Source organism: Podarcis bocagei (genome assembly GCF_964188305.1).
Source record: "Podarcis bocagei genome assembly, chromosome: 2".
NCBI lineage: Eukaryota > Metazoa > Chordata > Lepidosauria > Squamata > Lacertidae > Podarcis > Podarcis bocagei.
The window spans coordinates 84593979-84617230 of NC_138126.1; the positions used below are offsets into that span (position 1 = coordinate 84593979).

General features: G+C 40.0%; 1 protein-coding gene across 19 annotated transcripts in view; it reads right to left on the reverse strand.

Annotated features, from left to right (window-relative positions):
* Positions 1 to 23252, reverse strand: part of TENM2 (teneurin transmembrane protein 2) — a 745234-nt gene that overhangs the window by 39408 nt on the left and 682574 nt on the right. For 15 of the 19 annotated variants that reach the window (XM_081184705.1, XM_081184722.1, XM_081184721.1 and 12 more), the window contains 9 exons: positions 22733 to 22852; positions 17007 to 17268; positions 15664 to 15931; positions 14471 to 14614; positions 12330 to 12579; positions 10736 to 10756; positions 6232 to 6288; positions 2247 to 2479; positions 531 to 685 (listed from right to left, as the gene is read on the reverse strand). In XM_081184705.1, coding sequence (XP_081040831.1) covers positions 531 to 685; positions 2247 to 2479; positions 6232 to 6288; positions 10736 to 10756; positions 12330 to 12579; positions 14471 to 14614; positions 15664 to 15931; positions 17007 to 17268; positions 22733 to 22852 — 1510 coding nt within the window. The remainder of the gene's footprint in view (positions 1 to 530; positions 686 to 2246; positions 2480 to 6231; positions 6289 to 10735; positions 10757 to 12329; positions 12580 to 14470; positions 14615 to 15663; positions 15932 to 17006; positions 17269 to 22732; positions 22853 to 23252) is intronic. The other 4 variants (XM_081184719.1, XM_081184718.1, XM_081184717.1 and 1 more) reach the window with 1 other exon arrangement.

The following is a 23252-nucleotide window of genomic DNA, read 5'->3' on the forward strand; positions in this document are numbered from 1 at the left end:
AACAATCTGGACATTTCTTTGAACGCATATAAATTATGTACTGAGATTCCTGCATTCAGGGGGTTGGACTAGATAACCCACAGGGTCCCTTCCAACTCTACAATTCTATTATTCTATGTATGAAATAACAACTAATTGCTCAAATCTTAACTGAGCAACTCAAAGAGCTACGCTGTGTGTAGTTCACTTGGACACATTTCTTTTCTCTATTTATTAAAACTACACACAGTGCCTACACTGAGTAATGATATATGCAGTACATGGGACTAAACACTTCAAAGATATATAGGAAAAGCAAAGCCAATTAAACACAATATGACCACAGCTCTATTTTTCTATCACTGAGATATGTCATCTGCTGCAGAGAAAACTTGTTTGTTATATCAGTCACTGTATTTCATCATCACTACATTCAAAACCCCTTTTCTCCATCAGATTGGAATACATAGTGTTATCTAGGGAGAACAACTAGGCATTTATCCAAAATAAATAACCATCTGTTTTATTACAAACAAGAAGTAACACTCTACCTGGGTAACATCCATGCTGGAATCACAGCTTAGTGGCCGAACAGCAGTTAGGTCGTTAGAGCCAAGCAGAGTTGATATGATTCCATTCTGATCAACTTTTCGGATCATTGTAGCATCAACAAAATACATAAGGCCATACTTATCTACTGCAATTCCTACCAGGGTGCAAAGAAAGTAAAAATGAGTTGTCTGACCTCATGGTTTGCTGATAAATTCACCAATTATTGTAGCTGTCCCTCACTTGTAAGTATTTGCTTCTGACTTTTTGAGCTGAAGTACGACGCCATTTCAACCATCTCAAAAGTACTGCTCCATTAGAGTGAATGAAATCTTTGGTTCTAAATTCTCAACAAATTAATTTACAAGCTAACATTAACACCACTAGTTTCCTGGTATTATATACAAGTATATAAAGCTGACACTACTTTTCAGTATTTTTTTTTGGCAGAAAATAAACTAATTGAAATAACAGTCCATCTAGTCCGCTTTTTATCTGTACAGTCTTAGTCTCTGTTTGTTCTCTATGCTGTAATAAATCTGAGCTTTTGTTGCCCCACCAAAAACTGTACTACTGTAGATATTGTAGCCAATCTCCAGTCATTAGGCAAGGCAACCTCCCCCTGGTGCATTGTGACTCCAGTCACAAAATCTTAGTAAACACATTTTGGCTGGATACCCATGTGCATATGCATGTGTGTGTATGCCTGAACAAGTACATATGTAAACACTACCTTCTTATCCTTTAAGTGCTTCTTCCTTTCCTTCAGATGTTACTGTCCTTGAGCCACAGAAGCATGTGCACCAAGGCAGTTTTGGTAAGGAAAAATACCACCAGTTATGCCACCTACATCATGTAAGGTAATAGCTTCTGTGTTTGGTGCCACTAAGGTGAATTTAATTAGCGCAATGAAAGAAACCTCATGCTGCAGAAAAAGCTAGAGTACTTCATATTGGATTATTTTAAGAGAAACAATCAAGTTATAAAATTAATGTTTATCATTTTTATATTGAAAAATATCCTAAGTGTTTGAATTTTCAGATTTTTATGGTTCGTGTCAGCTGTGCCTTTCAAATTTATTGAATCAGAATTATTTATTTATATGAGCTACTGAAGCTGGAATTTATACTCTTCCAATAGGTAGACATTTCTTTTATACAGTGTTTGTTTATATTTCTTCTGCTCTACTTTCATTCATTCCCAAAGGGAAGACTAGCTGAAGCGTAGGCACTTAGGCTGCAGTTTTTTTAAGTGCAATATTGACAAGCAAGCAAAGGAAACATTAACCTAAGAACCATTATTCCATACAATCTTTACATATTTTTTTTTTAAAAAATCATATTATTAAAATGGAAAATAAAGTCTGGCTTTTGTTTCTTTTGCAGAAACAGAATATAGACCAGACAGTGCCAACCACCTTTGCCCAAAATAACAGACACTTTTGCATCTCCAAAGAGATTTTGCTTCAGACAATCCTGATTGTTTGTACTTCTTCTCCACAATGGAATGTGAAGGTTGTTGTTGTTGTTTTGCAAAGGAACAGGGGCTGCAAGCAAACCCCATGAAAAGAATTGTCTGTGGGAAACAATTGCCAACTTGTTGTGATTCAACCACAGATTAAAAAATAAGTCAGCAAGCAGTGTTTTAATTACCAGATAATTATATATGATTCAGTCTAGCTTCAGATTATAGTTTGTGCAACTTTTTACATCCCTTACCTCGTGGGCTCATTAAAGTTGCATCCACTGCTTTCCCTCCGTCACCACACCTGGCTTCATCAAAAGGCAGACACTGCTCCCCTGTACCGGCCACTACTTCAGAATTTCCAGCTAGGTCTTTTGCACCAGTAAGAGTTTTGACTTTGTAAATACGGCGGCTGTTGGTGTCTGACACATAGAGTGAGCCCGAAACAGGATCCACAGCTAGGTAGTACTTGTGGGCAGGGTTGTTGCTTTAGAAGAGAAGAAAGAGAAAACACAATGGCTAAACCAGACCCCACAAAGCGTAGTTCTTGTCAGTAATGAACTGGGATATGACAGGGGTAGTCTTGGGCAAGAAATGTAGATAGTATCAGTCCCACCACCCTTCTGTCTGAGGGTGACTCCCACCCTCCACCCCACAACAGTGTAACATTAGGTTTGGCAAAGCCTGCCCTTTTCTCAGTCCCATCCCTTAATTTGGTTATATTAGAGTAGAGTTTGGGTGTGAGAAACTCAGCATCAAATCCCTTCTGTGCCATTTGCTGGCCTGGGGCAAGTCGCTATCTCTGAGCCTGCTCTTACTTCCCAGGTTGCTGTGAGGACTACATAGGTAATGCCATGGATACCATCTTGGATGAAGGGCTGGATAAAAAAGTGACAAATAAATAAATGAATCTGAACAGGGGCTACTGGGTAGAAGGTAGCGACATAGCAACTTATGTAATTTAATAAACTCTGGCAAGGTGTCCCATCTCAAATGATGTCTGCAATCGCATGCACACTTTATAGAAAAGAAGTTCTGTTGAATTCAGTGGGATTTACTTCTGAGTAAACTTGCACAGGATTGGGCTAGATGCGTTAGACACTGGCTCTTAACAGCTACACTCACTAACTGTTAGGAAGTGTCTGCCTTGTATAAGACCAGTTCACCTTGGCTTCTAATCAATCTTCCTCTGAATATTACATCATTCTATATCTTTTTGACAACTGGAAATTGTTTTATATCTCAATAATTTGGACACTGAAGATATATATGGTTCTCATTAGCTTCCATTTATGGATTGCTTTTTACCACCCATGTGAATCCATCTATTTTACAGAGCATGGCTGTTTCATTTAGGTACAGAGCTTTGAAAAATAATGTAGCCACAAATGCAAAATATATGGGAAGCCAACGTGAGATGTCTTCTGACAAGAAGCTGTAAATTATTTTTGAAAAAGGTACAGCATCTGTGCCTCCTCGTAAAATCTTTAGCTGTCTTCCCACTGTGCCAAATAATAGAATACACTACAGCCTGCCCTGAAGCTGCATAAAAGACAAATAATCTCATAATTTTTAATTGCAGTCCTTTCCCTTCTCATTCTTCACTCTTCATAGATATGTTTTTTAAAATAAAGAGTTCTGTAACGCTTTATAATAAGATGGTCAGTTTGTGAGGGTTAGAGGTTAACACTACCATTTAGGTATTCCAAAATGCTGACCTCACATTTAAGGTTAGTACTGAAGAAGCAAACAGAAAAGTCTTTCTTATTACTCAGAATAAAAACATTCTAAATCATTCTCCGTCTGGTAAACCATATGCTGTGGACTACTTCCACATTACTTTGAGAAAAGACTGACATACATTCTATCTATCTCTCTCTCTCTCTCTCTCTCTCTCTCTCTCTCTCTCTCTCTCTCTCTATCTATCTTCTTGCCTTTTTACTCCACTTTTCTTCTGTCTTGGAACCCAAGGTGGTGTACAAGTACCGTATTTTTCGCTCTATAAGATGCACCAGACCACAAGACGCATCTAGTTTTTGGAGGAGGAAAACAAGAAAAAAAATATTCTGAATCTCAGAAGCCAGAACAGCAAGAGGGATCGCTGTGCAGTGAAAGCAGCAATCCCTCTTGCTGTTCTGGCTTCTGGGATAGCTGTGCAGCCAGCATTCGCTCCACAAGACGCACACACATTTCCCCTTACTTTTTAGGAGGGAAAAAGTGAGTCTTATAGAGCAAAAAGTACGGTAGTTCCCAGATGGTCATCTAGTAATGTACTGACCAGACCAAGGCCTGCTCTCTGCTTTCAGAACACAACCAGGGCATCCTAAGTGTGGTGGAATTGGGTTTTATGAACATTCTCTGCCCTGAAAACAAATGCCTCAAAATGAAGCAAATGCATGTTGACACCATTCCATCACACTTCTGAATGCATGTATGTTTTCACCCTCAATCTGACATAAAATCCTTTGCTGCACTATCTAAGTATGTACTTTGTGACACTGAAACGCTGTCCTGATTTTTCTTTTCCTTTAAACTCTAAAGACACAGATGGAAAAACAGCTAAGATTCCAAATCTGTGTATTTGTGGCATAAAAACACCAGTATAGTGGCAAAAGTGGTAGCCAGCTTTTAGTTTCTAAACTGTGAACTACTGGATTCAGGCATTATAGGGTTCTTGTAATAAGGGGACAGCAACAATGCCCTTGCTTGCCCCACCCTATCTGTCAAATTTCCATCGCCTGGCTCCACTGTGAACATGCTATACAGGAGTATAGCAGGCTCAGCACTACAGACCTTATTCTCCAATGCCTGAAGACAGCTGGGATCTCAATGGTGGGAGGCAGGGCAAACTGCCTTTCACACCTGAAAGGGCCTTGTGGGGGCTTTAAAATTTGAAGTCTTACTTCCTAATCGCAAATGTTTTGGGATAACAATGGCTACTCTATAGGAGGGAAGATTTATTTTATGATTTATAAAGTATTTATAGATCTCCCCTCATATAAAATATCCAACAAAATTAGCAGCATATGCTCAGAAGTACATATGAACATGAGAAAACCCCTGCTGGATCAGACCAAAGCCCTGTCTAGTCCTATGGGAAATCTACCAAGACAAATGGAAAGGCGGTAGCTTTCTTTTGCTGTTGTTCCCCATTGATTTGGGGGTACTATATAGCCATCATGACTAGTAGCCATTGATAGCTATATCATTCCGGAATTTGTCTAATCTTGTTTAAAAGCTATCTGTTGTGGGCTATCATTGCATCTTGTAGAAGTGAAATCCATAGTCAACTATTCACTTTATGAAAAAGTACTTTCCCCTTTTACAATTATTTCACTATTGAGATACCTTGGGGTATTAAAAACAGGTTTTGAGACTGAGCTTTTGGTCATATTGTTACTAAAATGGGACTCCTGGAAAAGTCATGAATATATCAGGGAGAGGGGGAGGTAAGAGTGTAAAAGTCCTGAACCATGCACTAAAGTGTTGAGTATTTAAAATGCTCCTTTTCTTGTACCTCCTTCATAGGTCATTTGATGGAGAATACAATGGCAACAAGATGGTTCACTGAGCACAAGATATTCATTCACCACTATGCAACAAATAGAAGTGGAGCGGAAAGATGTTGCTATTGCACTCTAATTTGGAAGCAGGAATTGACTGCAGATTCCTATTTTATAGGTTGCATGCCTTTGTCTTATTTCTGCCCATGTCACTCCGGTGTATCAACAGCCCTCTGGTTATCTCACACCACCCCAACAGGTCTCCAAGAAATCATAGCTAAAGGTTGTAACACATTGCTGCAGAGAAGATGCTGATAATATATCCATCTCTAAGAGGACAACTTATAGGCCTCTGGTCAATTGCTAACATCAACTGATATCGCTAACATCACTATTACTTTCTTTGGTGAGGCACAATTGGATGGTTTCGTTTCCCTTGTCAGAAATAGGATTCAGTGCTAACTGCAGCAGTACAAGCAATAGCTTGTGGCCCCAAAATTAATGTACGTCAATAGAATTGGGCTGTAGCAGTCAAGCTTATAATGCCTTAGTCTTGAGGTAAACCTGTTTTTTCTGTGTCTTCATACCATAGAAAGCCCATTATATTATTTGTGCAAGGCTGCAGTGCTAACTGAAACAAGCAACAAGTTCCCCAGATTTGACAGTAAGCTAAGCTAATGTTCTGCTGAAGTTTCCCCCCTATCTTGTGGGGTCAGTGGATGTCTTGAAGTATTACCTTATTTCTAATAAATCTGTTTTGACAGCTGTTCGAGGTGTGGAGCCAGTGAGCCACCTGCAAATTTAGAAATGTCAGCCTCAGCTATTCAAATAGACAACTGGACTAAATGGAGAAGTTCCTGCACAAACATGCCTGGCTAAAAACAGGCAGATGTAATGAGTATTTTAAACAAGATTTCTGCAGATGCCAGCCATGGGTGATATGGGGCAAACTTCTTTAAAAGCCAGTAGAGGCTTTAAAAATCAGCAGGACGAAGACAGAAAGTGAATGATCTAGTTATTTCTCTGCAGTTGGACCTACTGGCCTCTGAAGAGCCACACTCTTGGATTTTTGAGATAAACAAAACCAAACCCCATGAGCAAGGGGTTATGTTGAGACAAGTACAGAAGTAGGCATTCTTGCGGACAGAATAGTTAGGTGGTGTTACCCAGATTTTTGGAGGATGGCTGTGGATGAAGATATAGATACGACAAAAATCCAATCTTTTGTTAACTGTTTTCAGAGGGAGCACCTGTGACATTGTGAGATTCTTATACTCCTATCCTATGGTTACCCTGGTAAATAAATTTTTAGGGCAGGCCACTACAACTGCCATCCTAGCACAATATCATAACATGCAGTGTTGCAATAGTATTGCAAGCTGGGCAAATATGTGTTAATACTGGTCTAAGGACAATAACCATACAGCCAAAGATATTCCTGGCACAGAAGTGGAGCATGTGGGAGAGAGACAGCATAGGGGTCTGGTAGAACTGGGCTCCTAACCTGGATAATCCAGTTTGCCCCTTTGACTGCAAGAGCCCTATTATGAATACTGCTTCTTGGTCATACTGGAATATTGGGAGAATAAAATGCTGAGATGCTTCCACTTAGGTATTTAGTGCAGCATTGCTATGTTTTGTTAATTCACTTTTTATGGGGTGTGTGCATGATGTTGCCATCCAATCATTGCCATCCTAGTTCTTTTGCCCTTTCGCACAAAACAAAAAGTTTGAAACAATCTCCATAGCTGTAAATGACCTTTTTTTGCAATTCTATCTTTTTAAAATGATGGGGTTCTTATGTGGGTAGGGATGTAGTGGACAGAGGAACCTATTAAGCTTAGCACACACATACTGTACTTTCTGTGTGGGCAGTGCAGCTATTTTATTACCCCCTTTTTAAAAACCAATTTTATAGTCAAAAATTATTTTAATGCTATTAAAAAACACACACATAACAGTGAAATACCACTTAAATGAAAGGGTGTTATAACATTATGATGCTATAAATGCATTTTTTTAAAAAGGAAATGCAAAACCCCTTTTGAGCAGCTGCCATTTTAGCAAGATGGTTAATGGTGTTGATCTTAATTAGTATTATTTTAAAATTATATATTTTGGGTGGGATTCACCTAACAAATACAGTCAGCAGAAGCCCTCTGCAGGGGTTTCCATTTGCGCATTTAAGTTTCTCCCACCTTCTTCCCCACTAAATTTGCTTGGGTTGCTCAGAACCCCCCCCCCTAACAGCTTGCAGTGTGAGGGGGCATAGTTCCACCTGACAGGATGATATGTTCACACCGACAAAATGTTCAGCATAGAGTGATGTTGAATTCCATCCTTTGTTAATTATTCTTTTAATGATCAGAACTACACACACCACAAACACCCACAAATACAACCACAATTTCATCATTCCTCCTTCCTAGTTCAGTATCCTTTAATATAAATATGCTAATATAGGCGGCCCCTCCGGTCTCTTTGGGGCTTCCTCTGCCCTCTATGAAGTCCTCTTTGGGCTCCAAGGAGGGTCTCCTTGGGAGCCGCAAGGATTCTCCAGCTCTCTCTCGCCATTTGCATATACGCAGTCTCATGTGAGTCAATCGTGTGTAAGTTGGTGGATATTTCCACCAAATTTGCCACACATCTGCTTTATAGTATTTATACCTCCAGCATTCAGCTTATCATTAGAGTTTTGTAATGCTATAATATAATAAGGTCATAATACTTTAAAGCCTTTCTGGTCACCGCCTTTAATCGCCTTTCTAACCAACTTTGATTTTCATCATTGTGTTGTTACAATACAGCAGCATTTTCATTTAAGTGGTGTTTGACTATTCTTATATATATCTGATCATTGGCTGAGGCTGATGGGAGTTGTAATATGACAATATCTGGTGGGTACCACATTAGCTACCCCTGGCATGCACCAAAAGTATAACTTTTCCATGTTTGGGACAACAGAAGCAAATCTGTGATACTGGTAATGTGAAGCAATGAGCACAGTTGTGTACTTGTGTACTATTGTTATTTGAAACATGTTTCCTTTATTTCCAATATACTATTTTTTTCTTTTATGTCCATTTATTGGGTCAAATGCTTTCCTTTTAACACTTATATTAAGAAGATTCTTTTTTCAAATAGACTTTTTTTCAAATAGCATTGACTTCACAGGAAACTTAAGAAATATAGCTTCTCCTTATTTTCTACTTTGATATATTAACACACACCTTTTTTAATGAACAGCTACCACTAAACTTAGTTCTAACCAATACAAATGCATTCCTCTTTGAACACTGGCAAGAACTATGTACTGATTTATTTATTTATTTTACTCTTTAGCAGTTACAAGCAGCTACAGCTTGTGTGGCACTCACAACAGCGTCTACTCAGACAAAAGAAGGTACTTAAAGAGTAAGCCAGGAAGTGAGGGAAACGGCAGGAAGTAACATCATTTTGGCAAAGCGTGTTCTCATAGAAGAGAGAGCACGTGTTGCGGATGGGGCCAAACAAAACCCCAGTTAGTGACCAGCCCATTGAGGGCAATGGGATGGAGCAGATTGGTTGAAGTTGTTACTGGGGCAAAATTGATGTTGCCAATTTAGGGGTGGGTTTAGTTCCCTTATATAAGCAGGGTCCACAGCTTTCTCTTTCTCTTTTGCTGTGGACATCGGATCTCCCGCCCGCCCTCCCTTGCTTTGGGCTTGCGCTTTGACCTTGCTCTGCCTGTCATGGGGTCGTTCGCCTTGGTGCGGGGGCCCAGTAGGAATTTGTCCAATTGGCTGATTAGTGCGTGCCTTTTGGGTTTTGCCTACTGCTTAGCAAATCGTCACAACTTGTAAGGTTGGCGGTTAGGCATTGGTTAAAATTGGTTGGTGGAGGGGTATGGATTGGCTGTGCCTGCCCCTCCAATGCTGCTGCTGACGGGTATTCTGTTAAAGGAATTCTGAAGCTTACCATCCCCTTCGTCCAAACCCTGACGGCAGGGTGCGGGCCGTGTAAGCTTCAAGGAACATGCGCGGAGCAGTGAGAGTCTGTGACGCAGCTCCAGCTGACTCTGACCATGCTTCCTCCGGGACTGGCTACGGAGTCAGTGCTGTCCCCCAAGGCGGGGGGGGGGGGACAGGTAGTCATAACCAATGCCTAAGCAACCACTCTCAATTTGTATATAAATAAAGTTGTGGCCAAAAATTATGCCAAAAACCAAAACAAAAATTATGTGTGATGTCTGAGTTATTGGGGTAGGGGTTTTGTGGGACCTCAGCACGCAACAATGTGGATATATTAATAGAGCCCTGGGCTCTCCTAGCATACACATCACACCCTTCAACAACATGAATTCCATCTAATTAATCTAAAAGCTTCATTTTTTCTTTCCGCAGGTTCATGCCACAGTTGGCAACTTGTAATACATATTTTCAGTCATTGTGAAAGAGGAGAGCAATTATATTTATCAAACACAGCAGGAGGCTTACACTATCTCAGACACCAAGTTTGAGTTACAGGGCCAATATATTTATCCTGGTCCAACTGGGTTGATGAGCTAATACCTTGAGTGTTTAGTGTAATGTTTTATTTGTTTTATTTTGCAGTAAATTAACTTTTGAGTACAGGCAGCTCCAAGAATTGCCACTGGTGCCAGCAAGCAGACGCATGAGTGTTTCATGCTTCTACTGTGCTTCTACTGTAATGTCCAAGATGTACATGCACCTAAAGAGTGAGCAGAGAAACTGACCAAGAAAGGAATTAACTATTTTGCAAAAGAATTCAAACTCTATTTGAAATAATAACAGATCAACCAACTAATATTGTATTAAAAGGGAGGGAGGAGCTGAATCAAGAAAAAAATTAATGAGTTGGAAATGAGTTTTTGACCCATTTCCAGTTCATTAGTGCCTTCTGAACCCTCTCCAGAATTTACAAAAGCCACTGCTGTAGTTTGCCTCAACCATTTAAGCCAATTACAGACTGCAGGGAGAAGTGCTCATATAAAAGTTAACTTGGGGTTCATTATACTTGCATTCCATTAGACATTCCTAATTGCTGTCAGAACTTATTTGGTTGCTTTTTGACTGCAGTGTATAATTGCTAATGCTTATCATATTCATAACACACAATTAGCATATTAATGTTGCTATATTTGATACATTTAAAACAGAACATTGCAAAAGAAGCACAACAGAAAAAGTAAACACAATGGAACAAACTATAGTAAATAACGATTGTGGTTTTGGTCTTACCTATGTTTAAATTCTTTATTTCTTTATAGGAAAGAAACAGAAAAGAAAGAGGGGGGAAAGGAGAACAGTTAGCTGAAGTAAAGGCTATAAAGCAAACATAACATTTTATCTTATGCGACAAGAAGGCATGGCAAAGGAAACCTCTTTTTAGCTTTAGCCTTAGGTTAATTTAAGGATGAAGCACAACAGTCACAAGATTCCCTGCTGGAATAGCCCCCTCAAGGCATTTTTTTTGTAAGAAACTTTCTGGATCACTGAAAAAACGTCATGTGTAAAACCGTCCTGTCTTTTATACTGACAGTGAAAAGAGTTGGCAGCTGCTTGTCAGCAGGCTTGATGCAGTGTAGGCCTGACAAAAGTGAAATGTGCTAATATCCTTTCCATTCAAACAATTGAACCACAAGAGTTTTTAAACCCTGAGCCCATCTCTACTTTGCAACTGGCTTTCCTCTTCAGTCCCTAAAATTGTCACTTAAGGCAGGTTTGACTGTCAGTGCAGTTATTCATCTTATGTGCTGTCTAACTGAGCAGAAGTGCTGTTTTATAACAGAGCAAAGTGACACTGAGCTTTGTAAATTCACACAGTATTAATCAGTTTATCTCAGCACTGTAAGATGAGATTTTATATTAAATTTTAGGGTCAGGATGTATATATATATCACACATATATGTGCATACATATACCAATACTAATACCAATACCTATTTATCTTGCAATGTTTGTAAGCCATGCTGTGGGATGCCTGTTTTGCTATATACATGAGAACAAAAGTTGAGCCCTGTCAAATCAATCACTGGGTTAGTGCAGTCCAGAATCCTATTTCTTACAGTAACCACAACTAGATACTTCAAAGTAGCCTACAATCAAGACATAACAGCAACAAATTCCAGGAAATGGTATTCAGTGGCATACTGAAACATGACTGTGCTCATTATGTTATCAGGCAGTTATATGTGATCACACTTTCAATAACATTTGCCTCTGCAAAAGTTTCAGCTGTCTTGGTCATACTGCTGCGTTTAAAACAGCTGCACGACCCATAATTTCCTTCTAAAATCCTTTAATTTTTCATACAACAAATGTTTCATTGTGGGGAGTTTTGCCCTGCTTTTGTTGCACTATAGAGCAAGATTACCTCTCCAGACAGGAGTAATGCAGTAACATCTGGGAAGCACTGCAGAACAACCAACAAAGAGGAACTATATGTGGATGATTCAGTTATAAATCCACCACTAATACACTGTTATTGTGTCAATCACGTGTTGCAGAATACACCTGCCCCAAAACCACCAGTCTGGAGGAACCCTAAATATAACTATCCATCTTGTTTATGGGGGAGCAGGTTTCAGGTGGCCTTAGTAGAAAATGGTGCGGCTAAACTGCTGCTTGAATTCCTACTGCAATCCTTGGAAGAAGGGATAAGGCAACTTCAAATATACTCTGATCCAGCAGCCTTCCCTAAACTGAGTCATTCGTGTTTACATACTAAGCTACAGTGGCAGGTAGTGCTGAAAGCAACAACGATATAGGAAAACTAGAAAGAAGGACCAAGTACAAAGGCATTTGTAGCAGTGCAAATAGCAGCAGAATTACCTTAATTCCAAAATGCTAGTGACATTCCTAGAAGGAAAGATGCGCCGAATGTAGTTGAAATCCCCGACAAACAGGCTTCCATCAATTCCTACCGCAAGGGCCACAGGGGCCAGAAGTTTGTTTCCTTCGGCAAGACCATTGCAACTTGGACAGGAAATACTCCTGCGACGACCGTTTCCCATGATGCTGGAGATTACAGCAGGCTGCTGCGTTAGGAACTGATTCTCCCCACTACCTTTGTGTAGAATACCTAAGAAGAAGAAAAGCAAGGACTTACAATAATTTATAACAAATGACTATTAAGTGGCTGAGCCAGTTTACCACTGGTGACTGTTTAGGACCCAACACATCTGCTGACTCCTTTCCCCCCAGTATAGGTCCAAGCCACTTTATGCTATCTCCCTTGCTCTCTTGCTTGCAGCTGCCACTAGCAACTGTTTCTTTTCACTTAGCCCTGTTAGAATCATAGAATCATAGAATCATAGAGTTGGAAGAGACCACAAGGGCCATCGAGTCCAACCCCCTGCCAAGCAGGAAACACCATCAGAGCACTCCTGACATATGGTTGTCAAGCCTCTGCTTAAAGACCTCCAAAGTAGGAGACTCCACCACACTCCTTGGCAGCAAATTCCACTGTCGAACAGCTCTTACTGTCAGGAAGTTCTTCCGAATGTTTAGGTGGAATCTTCTTTCTTGTAGTTTGAATCCATTGCTCCGTGTCCGCTTCTCTTGAGCAGCAGAAAACAACCTTTCTCCTTCCTCTATGTGACATCCTTTTATATATTTGAACATGGCTATCATATCACCCCTTAACCTCCTCTTCTCCAGGCTAAACATGCCCAGCTCCCTTAGCCGTTCCTCATAAGGCATCGTTTCCAGGCCTTTGACCATTTTGGTTGCCCTCCTCTGGACGCGTTCCAGTTTGTCAGTGTCCTTCTTGAACTGTGGTGCCCAGAAGCAACTGTGGTGTTTCAGCTGTTTCACTTTCTGTTCTCCTGTAGCAGGGGTGGGGAACCTATGGATGCTACTGACTACAGCAGACCCACCCATGAGGTAAGGTGAGGCAGCAGACTTCGATGTAGGTCTTTCCTCCCCCTCTTGTTCCTGATGAAGATCTTCACTCACCCCTTCTTCCTTGGCGGGGAGGACAGCACAATTTTGTGGTTCACTTCAGAGGTCAATATTTCTTGGGCCAGCCCTGACTACAACTCCCATCATACCTGACCGCTGGCCATGCTGGCTGGGACCGATGGGAGTTGGAATCAAACACTTTCCATTCTTGATATTTAAAGTGTGGTTTATGGTGACCTGCTTCACGTGTTGTGCACAGGGAGGTTTTGCTTGTGTGTGTGAATGAACATTTAAACATGAAACCTGCCACATGTGTCCCAAAGAACTAGTTGATCCTTGGGGTCCCTTCCAACTCTACAATTTATGAAAGTGATAAAGTGCAAGAAAACCTTTTCTGCTTGAACCCTTGCACAAAATGGCCCCAAGAAGCACTTTTAGGAGAACTATACACCTCACAAATTGTAGAAATAAGAAAATGCATGGTGAGGCATAGAAGGGAAGAGAATATCAATATTATATCACACTCTTATATGGAGCTTCTGGTGGTCTCCCATTAATGGAGGAATTAGATTTCCATTTGCCTTTCACAGTTGCTTAGTTTCATAAATGCTGCAATGGCAAAGACAGTGGATTTATCTTCTCTTGCCCACTGGCCACCCAGCAACCTATCTGCTATCACTTCTCATTCCAGGTGTTCTGGGCAAGGTGGTCTTGGATATCAGCTGCATCCAGTGCTGCCTTGCAGCAGCTAATACTGTTCACAATCTCTAGTGTGGGAGCTGCTGCTTGTGTGGAATTCTAGCCACAAATGTACAGTAATACAAAAAGGCCAAAGGCACTGGCCAAAGGCAGACAGACAACTCTCAATATATTTCAACTGTTTGCTGCAGTGTGCTATAAACCAGTCAATGAACGCCACATGTAATGCTTATGGTTGGCATGCAAATAATCGCTTGTGTGAGTACCACCCATCAGATGTCAGCACAACCACTCCTTGATATTCTGGAGGGAACCATGAGAATAGGGCTTGCACCCAAAGCTTAAACACATATTAAAATTGGTGAACTTACCACTTTTTATATTAAGCACATGATGTTTTTCCAAAGACCAGCCCCCTAGATTTGAGGGGTCAAGTTCAAATCCTTGGAGCAGGGCAGTTCTTTTCTCCCATAAAATCAGACTAGGACAGGTCTCATACTCAAATCCCACAGATACTGAAAAATATGTATCAATAATCAGTGATTGTGCATGATTTGTCCTCTACAACAAACTACTGTTCCCAATATATCATATTTTATTCTGAATTAAATTCAGATAATTGACTGCAGTTGACTGAAAAACTTGATTCACTTATACCCAGGGGAACTATAGATCCTGATAGTTTGGGGGAGGAGTGGGAGCAAATGACTGATTTAATGAGGGAGAAATAGGGGGGAAGTCAGTTATGATGAAAAGGCTAGATTCTATTTTTAATTAACTGGCTGTTCAGCACTGACTGTATTCAATATATATGCTCAATACAGTATGTGATTATGAAAAAAGTGAAAAAGAGTGTTAATACATTAACTGATGCACTAAATATACAGTAGGGAGATTTCTTCATGTGGAGACCTTTAGAAAATATAAATTGCAATTGATCACTCCTACCAAATTGACTTTGCCCTTGCTCCAAATTTAACATGAACCCATTTATTGTTTACTGTAATAGTTATTTATGGAATCTGAAGAAGCCATTACCTATTATGTGGTACCAAACAGGTTTGCCACTGCACTTTTACTGAGAAAAAAGCCACAGTCCACACTGGCTTCCTGATACTTCTTGTGGTAAGCACAGTGCATAATATATATTTTTAATGCACACACGAACAGTTTTGTGAGTATATATTAAAACATTGAGTTCCTTACATATATTTTTTTTAACCAGAAAGCTCGTGTGTCGTAGTGGATGGAAAGTCTAACTAGGCCTAATAGGAACTGGATGCAATGCATCGTTCAGAAATGAAGCTCAGTTGTGGCCTAATGAAGTTCTCTCTAAGCTTCATCTAGCTCACTGTATGAGGAAAACATGTAAACTGTCCTAAGCTCCTCCAAAATACAAATATGATAAATCAATAAATAAGCAAAGTATTATCTTCGAACACACAAAGGACACATGTGACATCAAATATGCTGTAATGGCTTTTTTCCAGATGAAATTTAAGATACTGCTGTTAGCATAACAGCCAATACTTAAAACCTGCAAAATGTGAATCTGATGGCTTACCTACAGCATCTGAGAGCCCATAAACCTTCTGGCCATAAGCATCCGTTTTGTCCCAAATAAAAGTGTAAGCCAAGTTGGGAGATGCTTGAAATGACTTTTGAAAAAGATGTCCTTCCACTGCAACCATCAGATGTACTTTAATTAAGTTCAGAGGCACAAGTGATTGTGTCATGGTGATCTTAAGCAAAGATTTGTATCCAGCAGTACGGGAACTCAGATAGCAGAGTTTTATGTTGGAGCCTGGGACTTCAATTTCTTCATGAAGAACCTGAGTGAGAACACAAAGCACACTTCAAATATGCACTGGAAGAGGGTTTTTAAAATAATAATAATAATAAAAATATATATCATGTGTTTTATTTCAAGACTGATGACTTTTTGCTGCTGAGATGTTTTAATCTGGCCTTCCTGCAATGGCCCAATTTAAAGTAAGATTTCTGGATATTTTGGTTACTTTTATAGTTACTTTTTAAAAAAAACACACACACTTCTGGTAGATGTGTAAATAGGAAACACATGTTATATTGTAAGTTATATGCAAGAAGGTCACTAGAGGCTGTAAGTATTTGAACCTGCAACTTCCTCTGACAATAAGCATTAAACAATATGAATGCCCAAACAGGGGGAAAACACCAGCAAAATAATAATAGCAATCAAGGTGATTACAGGGCCCCTTATTACTTATGAATCCTTGCTTAAAGGAAGAAAAATCAGTTTGTTTTTAGTTAATTATAGCAGTGGGGTCTGCTATAATTATGTCTAGTTTGACTTGTACTTGATCTATAATATCAAGAAAGAAAGCTAAGTGTATTTTTAAAAAGCAGTATACGGGGGGGGGGGGATTAACAGATGCAAGCGCAGAATCAGGTACCTATTACTGGAAATGCACATTTGTCAGCAAGGACAGACACAAGTCTGACACGTATTTGTTTCGTTACTACAATAATTCTACGTACATGAAATACTCATGCCTGTCTTTATGGATGTGATTAAGACTTTGGCCTCCAGAAGTTTTGTACCCAATTTTGTTCAGAAATGCAATGTCAGAAATGGCCACATAGAATGTCTAGACATGTATTTCACTATTTCAAGTCCAAATTAAAGATTTTAATCTGATTTGCACATTATGCAGCAGCAACATTTACTGTACTTTATATTAGTGTTTGATGAACACCTCATATGCGAAGGGTTGAGCGTCTCCCCATGCCAGTGAGCCCTGGCCAGCCATGGCCCCCAACTTGTGCCTGCTATATATTCTGAAGAATTTGGATATGTGTGTCTCCCCCTTCACACTTTTGGCATGACCACCTGCTTGTGGCTGTTTTTACATTCATGCTTGATACCTGAGTCTCTGGAACAATGGGGTTTCGGCCAGGAGCATCACTGAAGAATGTGGAGAGTGGAGACGAAATTATAACTGGATCAGGCCGGATAAAACCACTTAAATCACAGCTAGGAATGGAATTCTCTTCAGTCTTCATTGCAAGTGTATCCATGGCATAGAAGCTGTTCCATGGCAGCCATACTGTCCTCTCTTGGCTCATGAATGGTGCTCGCTCAAAGTGTAGAGTTAGAGATGCTCCTCCATTCGCAATCAAGTCAAACCTAGGAAATTTTGAAGTTCACATCAGGAATAATTCTAGAGTGAGACAAGGGAATAGGCCAGCCTTTATCAACTTGGTGCCCCCCCCCCCCTGGATTATTGGTCATGCTGGCTGAGATTGGGAGTTGTAGTCCAAAACATCTCGAGGTCACCAGGTTTGGTAAGGCTAGAACAGAGAATGACATGTAGAAGAGTATAGAATAATGAATGATCAAGACCTGCTGGAGGCAATTGCTGTCTTAGGTTATACCCAGATCAACAACAGTTGGCTCACTGGTGGCACATCATATTAACCATCAACCCACACTGCCGTATTTATGTGAATCTAATGCACTATTGAATGTGCACCTCAATTTTCAAAACCTTGAAACCAGAAAAGTAGTTGCTGGCAAATGTAAATGCCCCATCAAATCTAATGCGCACCCTAATTTACGCAACGTAATTTGGCCTAGAAAGGTGTGCATTACATTTGTGTAAATATGGTATATGTACAAGGTGGGGCTGTGGCATAATGCAATATCCTGCAAAAATGTGTAGTTGCTGGTGTGACTGTAGTGCTGTATATACCCTGATTCAAAAAGTTTAGTATGTAGCTGAACCTTTGAACAACAAGGGAGTGTGTTAAAAAAGGTAAATTTACACATTTATTTAGAGGTTTTCGTAGCTCATCCTTCCCTTCAAATCAGAGCACAGAGCAATTTACAACGCATGAGATTGCAGAGAAGATTAATAGATTCTTGCATCTATCTTCACTTCAAAAGATGTGGGAAAATCCCTGTGCCTGATCTAACATTCTCAGAAGGGGAGTCTGAAGAACACATGCAAATAGTGGTGATGAGATGAATTCTAAGTCTTTATTGACAAAGTAAAAACTAGCAACTTGCTGCCTCCTGATGATATTCACCTGAGAACAAGACTTGCTAAAGAAGAATCAGCATGGCTCCTGTAAAAGTAAGTCTTCTCTAACAAACTTTTCAGAGTGTATTTGAGTGTCAATAAGCATGTGGGTACAGGTGATCCTATAGACACTGTGCACTTGACCGTTCAACAATTTTTTGATCAAGTTCTTCCCCATAGTCTCTTGACAGTCATATGATAACAGGACAGGTTTTATCATCTTATGGAACAGTTACTAGCTAAGGGACAAATAGTTCTCATGATAGAGAGATGTAGGAAGTGGGTTCCCCCATGAATCTCTATGGGAACTGGTGCTTTTTAAGTTGTTCATAAATGATGTGAAATTACAGGGGAGCAGTGAGGTGACCGAGTTTGCTGATGACACCAAATTAACCAGGGTGCTAAAAACAGATAGTAATTGTGAGGCTCTTTAAAATTGCATTAAAATGGCAAATGTGGTACAGTGTAAAGGTAAAGGTAAAGGGAACCCTGACCATTAGATCCAGTCGTGGCCGACTCTGGGGTTGCGACGCTCATCTCGCTTTACTGGCCGGGGGAGCTGGCGTACAGCTTCCGGGTTATGTGGCTAGCATGACTAAGCTGCTTCTGGCGAACCAGAGTAGTGCACGGAAATGCCGTTTACCTTCCCGCCGGAGGGGTACCTATTTATCTACTTGCACTTTGATGTGCTTTCGAACTCCTAGGTTGGCAGGAGCAGGGACCGAGCAATGGGAGCTCACCCCGTCACGGGGATTCGAACTGCTGACCTTCTGGTCGGCAAGCCCTATGCTCAGTGGTTTAACCCACAGCACCACCCGCAAAACAACAACAATCCCAATTTCACATATATGCTTATGGGGTGTGAGCTGTTGATGACTAAACAGGAAAGTGATATTGTGGTGGATGGCCAGATGAAAATGATGACCTAGCACTTATGAAAAAGGGGAACTGCATATTAGGGATCATTAAGAAAGGGAAAGAAAATTAAACTGCCAATATCATAACACCTTTATACAACTATATGGTGTGACCACACTTGATATACTGTGTACAATTCTAGTTGCTGCACTGCAAAAAAAGATATTGCAGAGCTGGAAAAGGTGCAGAAAAGTGCAACCAAAGCTATCAAGGGGCTGGAACAAATCCCCCACAAGGAGAGATCATGTGGAGATACTCAATTTAGAAAAAAGGGAGAAAGGGGGAAATTATGTAAAATTATGTATAAAATTATGCATGGTGTAGGGAAAGTAGATGAAGATATGGTCTTCCTCTCATAATGCTAGAACAAAGGGTCATCCACTGAAGGATTTATTTGAAGCAGCATTTATATACTGTTAAATCACAAAACATATCAAAGTGGTTTACAACATTAAAAAGATTAAAAAACCATACAATAAAAGCATTACAAAGATTAAAAGCAATTTAAAAACAAATATGCTAAAAACAAGCATCAATAAACCATTGTGAGAGATGTACAGTGGTGCCCCGCAAGACGAATGCCTCGCAAGACGGAAAACTCGCTAGACGAAATAGTTTTCCGTTTTGGAGGTGCTTCGCAAAACGAATTTCCTATGGGCTTGCTTCGCAAGACGACAATGTCTTGCGAGTTCCTGCTGGTTTTTTCCCTCCCCCCCCTTTTCTAAGCCGCTAAGCCGTTTATCAGCTGATCCGATCAGCAGATAAGCCGCTAAAAGCCGCTAATAGCGCTAATAGCGCTAATCCGCTAATCCGTCAATGGGCTTGCTTCGCAAGACGAAAAAAACGCTAGGCGAAGAGAATCACAGAACGAATTCTTTTCGTCTTGCGAGGCACCACTGTACTCTTAATTTCCTGCATAGGCGTGGCAGAATAAAAAAAAGTTTTCAGCAGGCATTTAAAAGTTAGCATAGAAAGTGCCCGCTGAATGTCTATTGACAGTGTATTCGATAGCACCGAGCCAATGACATTAAAGGCTCAGGCTTTTTATTTTTTACACACTGCATAGTTAAACTTTGGGACTGCAGTGGTGGCCACCAACTTGGATGGCTTTTAAAGAAAGGATCAAACAAATTATTGGAGGACAAGGGTATCAATTATTAGTAGTAATGAAGGTTATATTATTTTTGTATCAATGGCAGCACACCTCAAAATACCAGCTGCTGGGGATCAAAAATGTGATAGTGCTATTGTGCTCGTGTCCTGCTTGTGGGCTTCCTATGGACATCTGGTTGGTCACTGTGGGAACAGAATGTTGGATTACATCCAGAAAGGTTCTTCTATAGAAGAAATGTGAGACGTGTGTATGTATTTTACTTATCTGCTGTTCACATGTTCTCATGATAGAAGTCATAGATGCAGATATAGCCTAGTAATTACAACAACAACAACAACAACAACAACAACATATTTTTGTATACAGCGATACCTTGGTTTACAACCACAATCTGTTCTGGAGGTCTGGTTGTAAACCAAAACAGGTTGTAACCCAAGGCGCGCTTTCGCCAATGGGGCCTTCCCCTCAAAATTGGTTGTAATAACAAAAGAAAAGGTTTGTAATCTAAAAAAAGGGACACACACTTCAGGGTTTGACGTGGTTGTAATCCAAAATGGTTGTAATCCAAAACGGTTGCAAACCAAGGTACCACTGTACTGCCCTTCATGCAAAGATCAAAGGGGAGTTAATGATACAATATGGATATGTATTGTATGTACAGCCTGAAACAATGTCTGTAATACTAGGAATCCTCTTCCCTTCTGGGAGCTCTAAAAATGACAGTTCAATAAGGTTCTCCACTAAATAATTTTAAGGACCCTCACAAAAATTCCAATGGTTCCATGAGGAAATCATGAAAGTTTTATAATAGTTTAGAAGAGTAGTACAGAGATGGTCTTAAATGAGTATGCAGGATGACATGTACAAAATATTATCAGATTCCACGTAAATGTTTTTGTGATTTAATCCTAGCCATCCTTTCATTAGGTTGTGGCAGATGGCAGAGAGCAATGATGGAAATTTGCATGACTGCTCTCTGTGCTGGATCAATTTCAAAATGAAGAAAATGTTTCTCTCCAGAATTTAAAAACACTAAACATTTCCTCTAATGAACCTAGTAAACCTGTGGTTTTCAAAATGAGAGATTGGCTTTCTAGGGAGGTGAAGACATCTGGTAGAGAAGAGCTAAACCCTCCCACATACTTGCCATAACTGGAGAGGTCATATTCTCTCCCGACATTTAATCCAGGAAGCAATACTGTTCTGTACTGCATGCTATCTCTCGTTTGTATCAGCAGAATGTAAAGCACTAGTTTCAAACAAGATTGGTTCCTTCTTTAAATCCCCCCCCCAAAAAAAAACACTGTTAAGGATATGGCTCTGAATTGCTTTTTTAAAATTCTGAGTTCTTTCAGAACAGAGAGATGTAGCTTGCCTAACAGGCTGTTTCTTTTCTCCCATGTATACATAAGAAAATCCAAATATTCATTTTCTTGATTCAAGGATGCATTCTAATGCAAACTTTGAGAATTTCCACTGTGAACATGGAGCTGCTGTTAATAGCCCTTGGAAAAAAAGAATGCACATGGGTTTGTGAAACATGGTAAAGCACTGACTGGGGCGTAGCTATCACTATATTACTCCTGTGAATAACCCTTGAAAAACAATGCAAATGCATTCATGAAAAACTATAAAACGTTGAATGGCAGGTAGCTTTGAGCAAACAAAATTCTATGAAGCAAAGATACAGATGGAACAATGTACAGTAATGTATCAAAGCCCTGAACCACCATGGTTAGTGTGGTATTTGTCCTACATAAAACCTGGAAAGCTTAGTACTGCAGCTGTGCAACAGCAACTTGAAGCCGCCCCCTAGCCACAGCTTGGTTTCTGATTAGTTATTCCAATTCAAACTATTTTATATGAGTGCATACTGCTGCAAATAGTCACAATGCCTTTTTCAGAGATGTATTATTTTATTGCCATATCCAATAAATTAGGTAAAGCGTGACATGTTGCATTTTTGTTTGCGCTGAAGTTGTGTGAACTTCAAATCAGATGATAAATAGGAAAACAGGACACACTTCTTCACGCAGCAGGAAACTGTCTAAGTATATTCAATTATACTCCTTTGATTGTGTTCTGCCCCCAAGAAACTCTGAAGATAGTGGATTTTCAGCAAGGAAAGGGGAAAATAGGAACTTTTAAGATAACACACTGTTTTATAAAGAACTCCCCACCCCACTCACTGCCCCCCATATGAATGTTATCCTGCCTTGAATTTCAAAATTAAGTATTTCTGGTCTCAGTTGGATATTGCCGTAGCCCACAAATGTTTTCAGAGATACAGTAGAGTTTCTGAGAAAATAAGCTCGACTGCTAACACATTATTTTCAGAAGTCAGCCCTTTCATATTTATTTCAGTTAGTATTCAAATGCCATGTGAAAATTACTTTTTTGTTTTCTTGAAAGCTCTTTAGCCCAGTAGGAATTCCATACATAATACCACATGGTTTCATTAGATAGCACCACCTGTTAATCTGCACAGATACTGCATACTAAACAGGGCAAACACTAAATGAAGCAAGTAGACTTACGTGCCATCCTGGCGAGTGATGGTATAGCCATACTTGGGAAACTTGACAAAAGACACATTGACTCCAACGAGTGGAGTTCCATCTGTAGTCACCACTTGACCTCGTATAAGAGATACAAGACTAGGAAAGAAATGCAATTAAATGTCAGTTCTGAAAGATTCTTTGGGAACAAAGTATACTATTCTAGATGTGTTTACTCCTGCACAAATGAACATCCACTCTTGACTCTGATCTCTTCAGTTTCAGGGAACAGACTACAGGAATGTACAGTGGAACCTCGGTTTTTGAACGTAATCAGTTCCGGAAGGCTGTTCAACTTCCAATACGTTTGAAAACCGAAAACTGAAAGTGGAAGCCTCAATTAAATAGGGAAACTCAAAACGGAAGCTGTGTTGGATGTTCGGGTTTTCAAAAACGTTCGAAAACCGGAGCATTTACTTCTAGGTTTTTGGCGTCCGGGAGCCAAAACATTTGAAAATGGTGCCATTCAAAAACTGAACTGACTGTATTTAAATTGAGG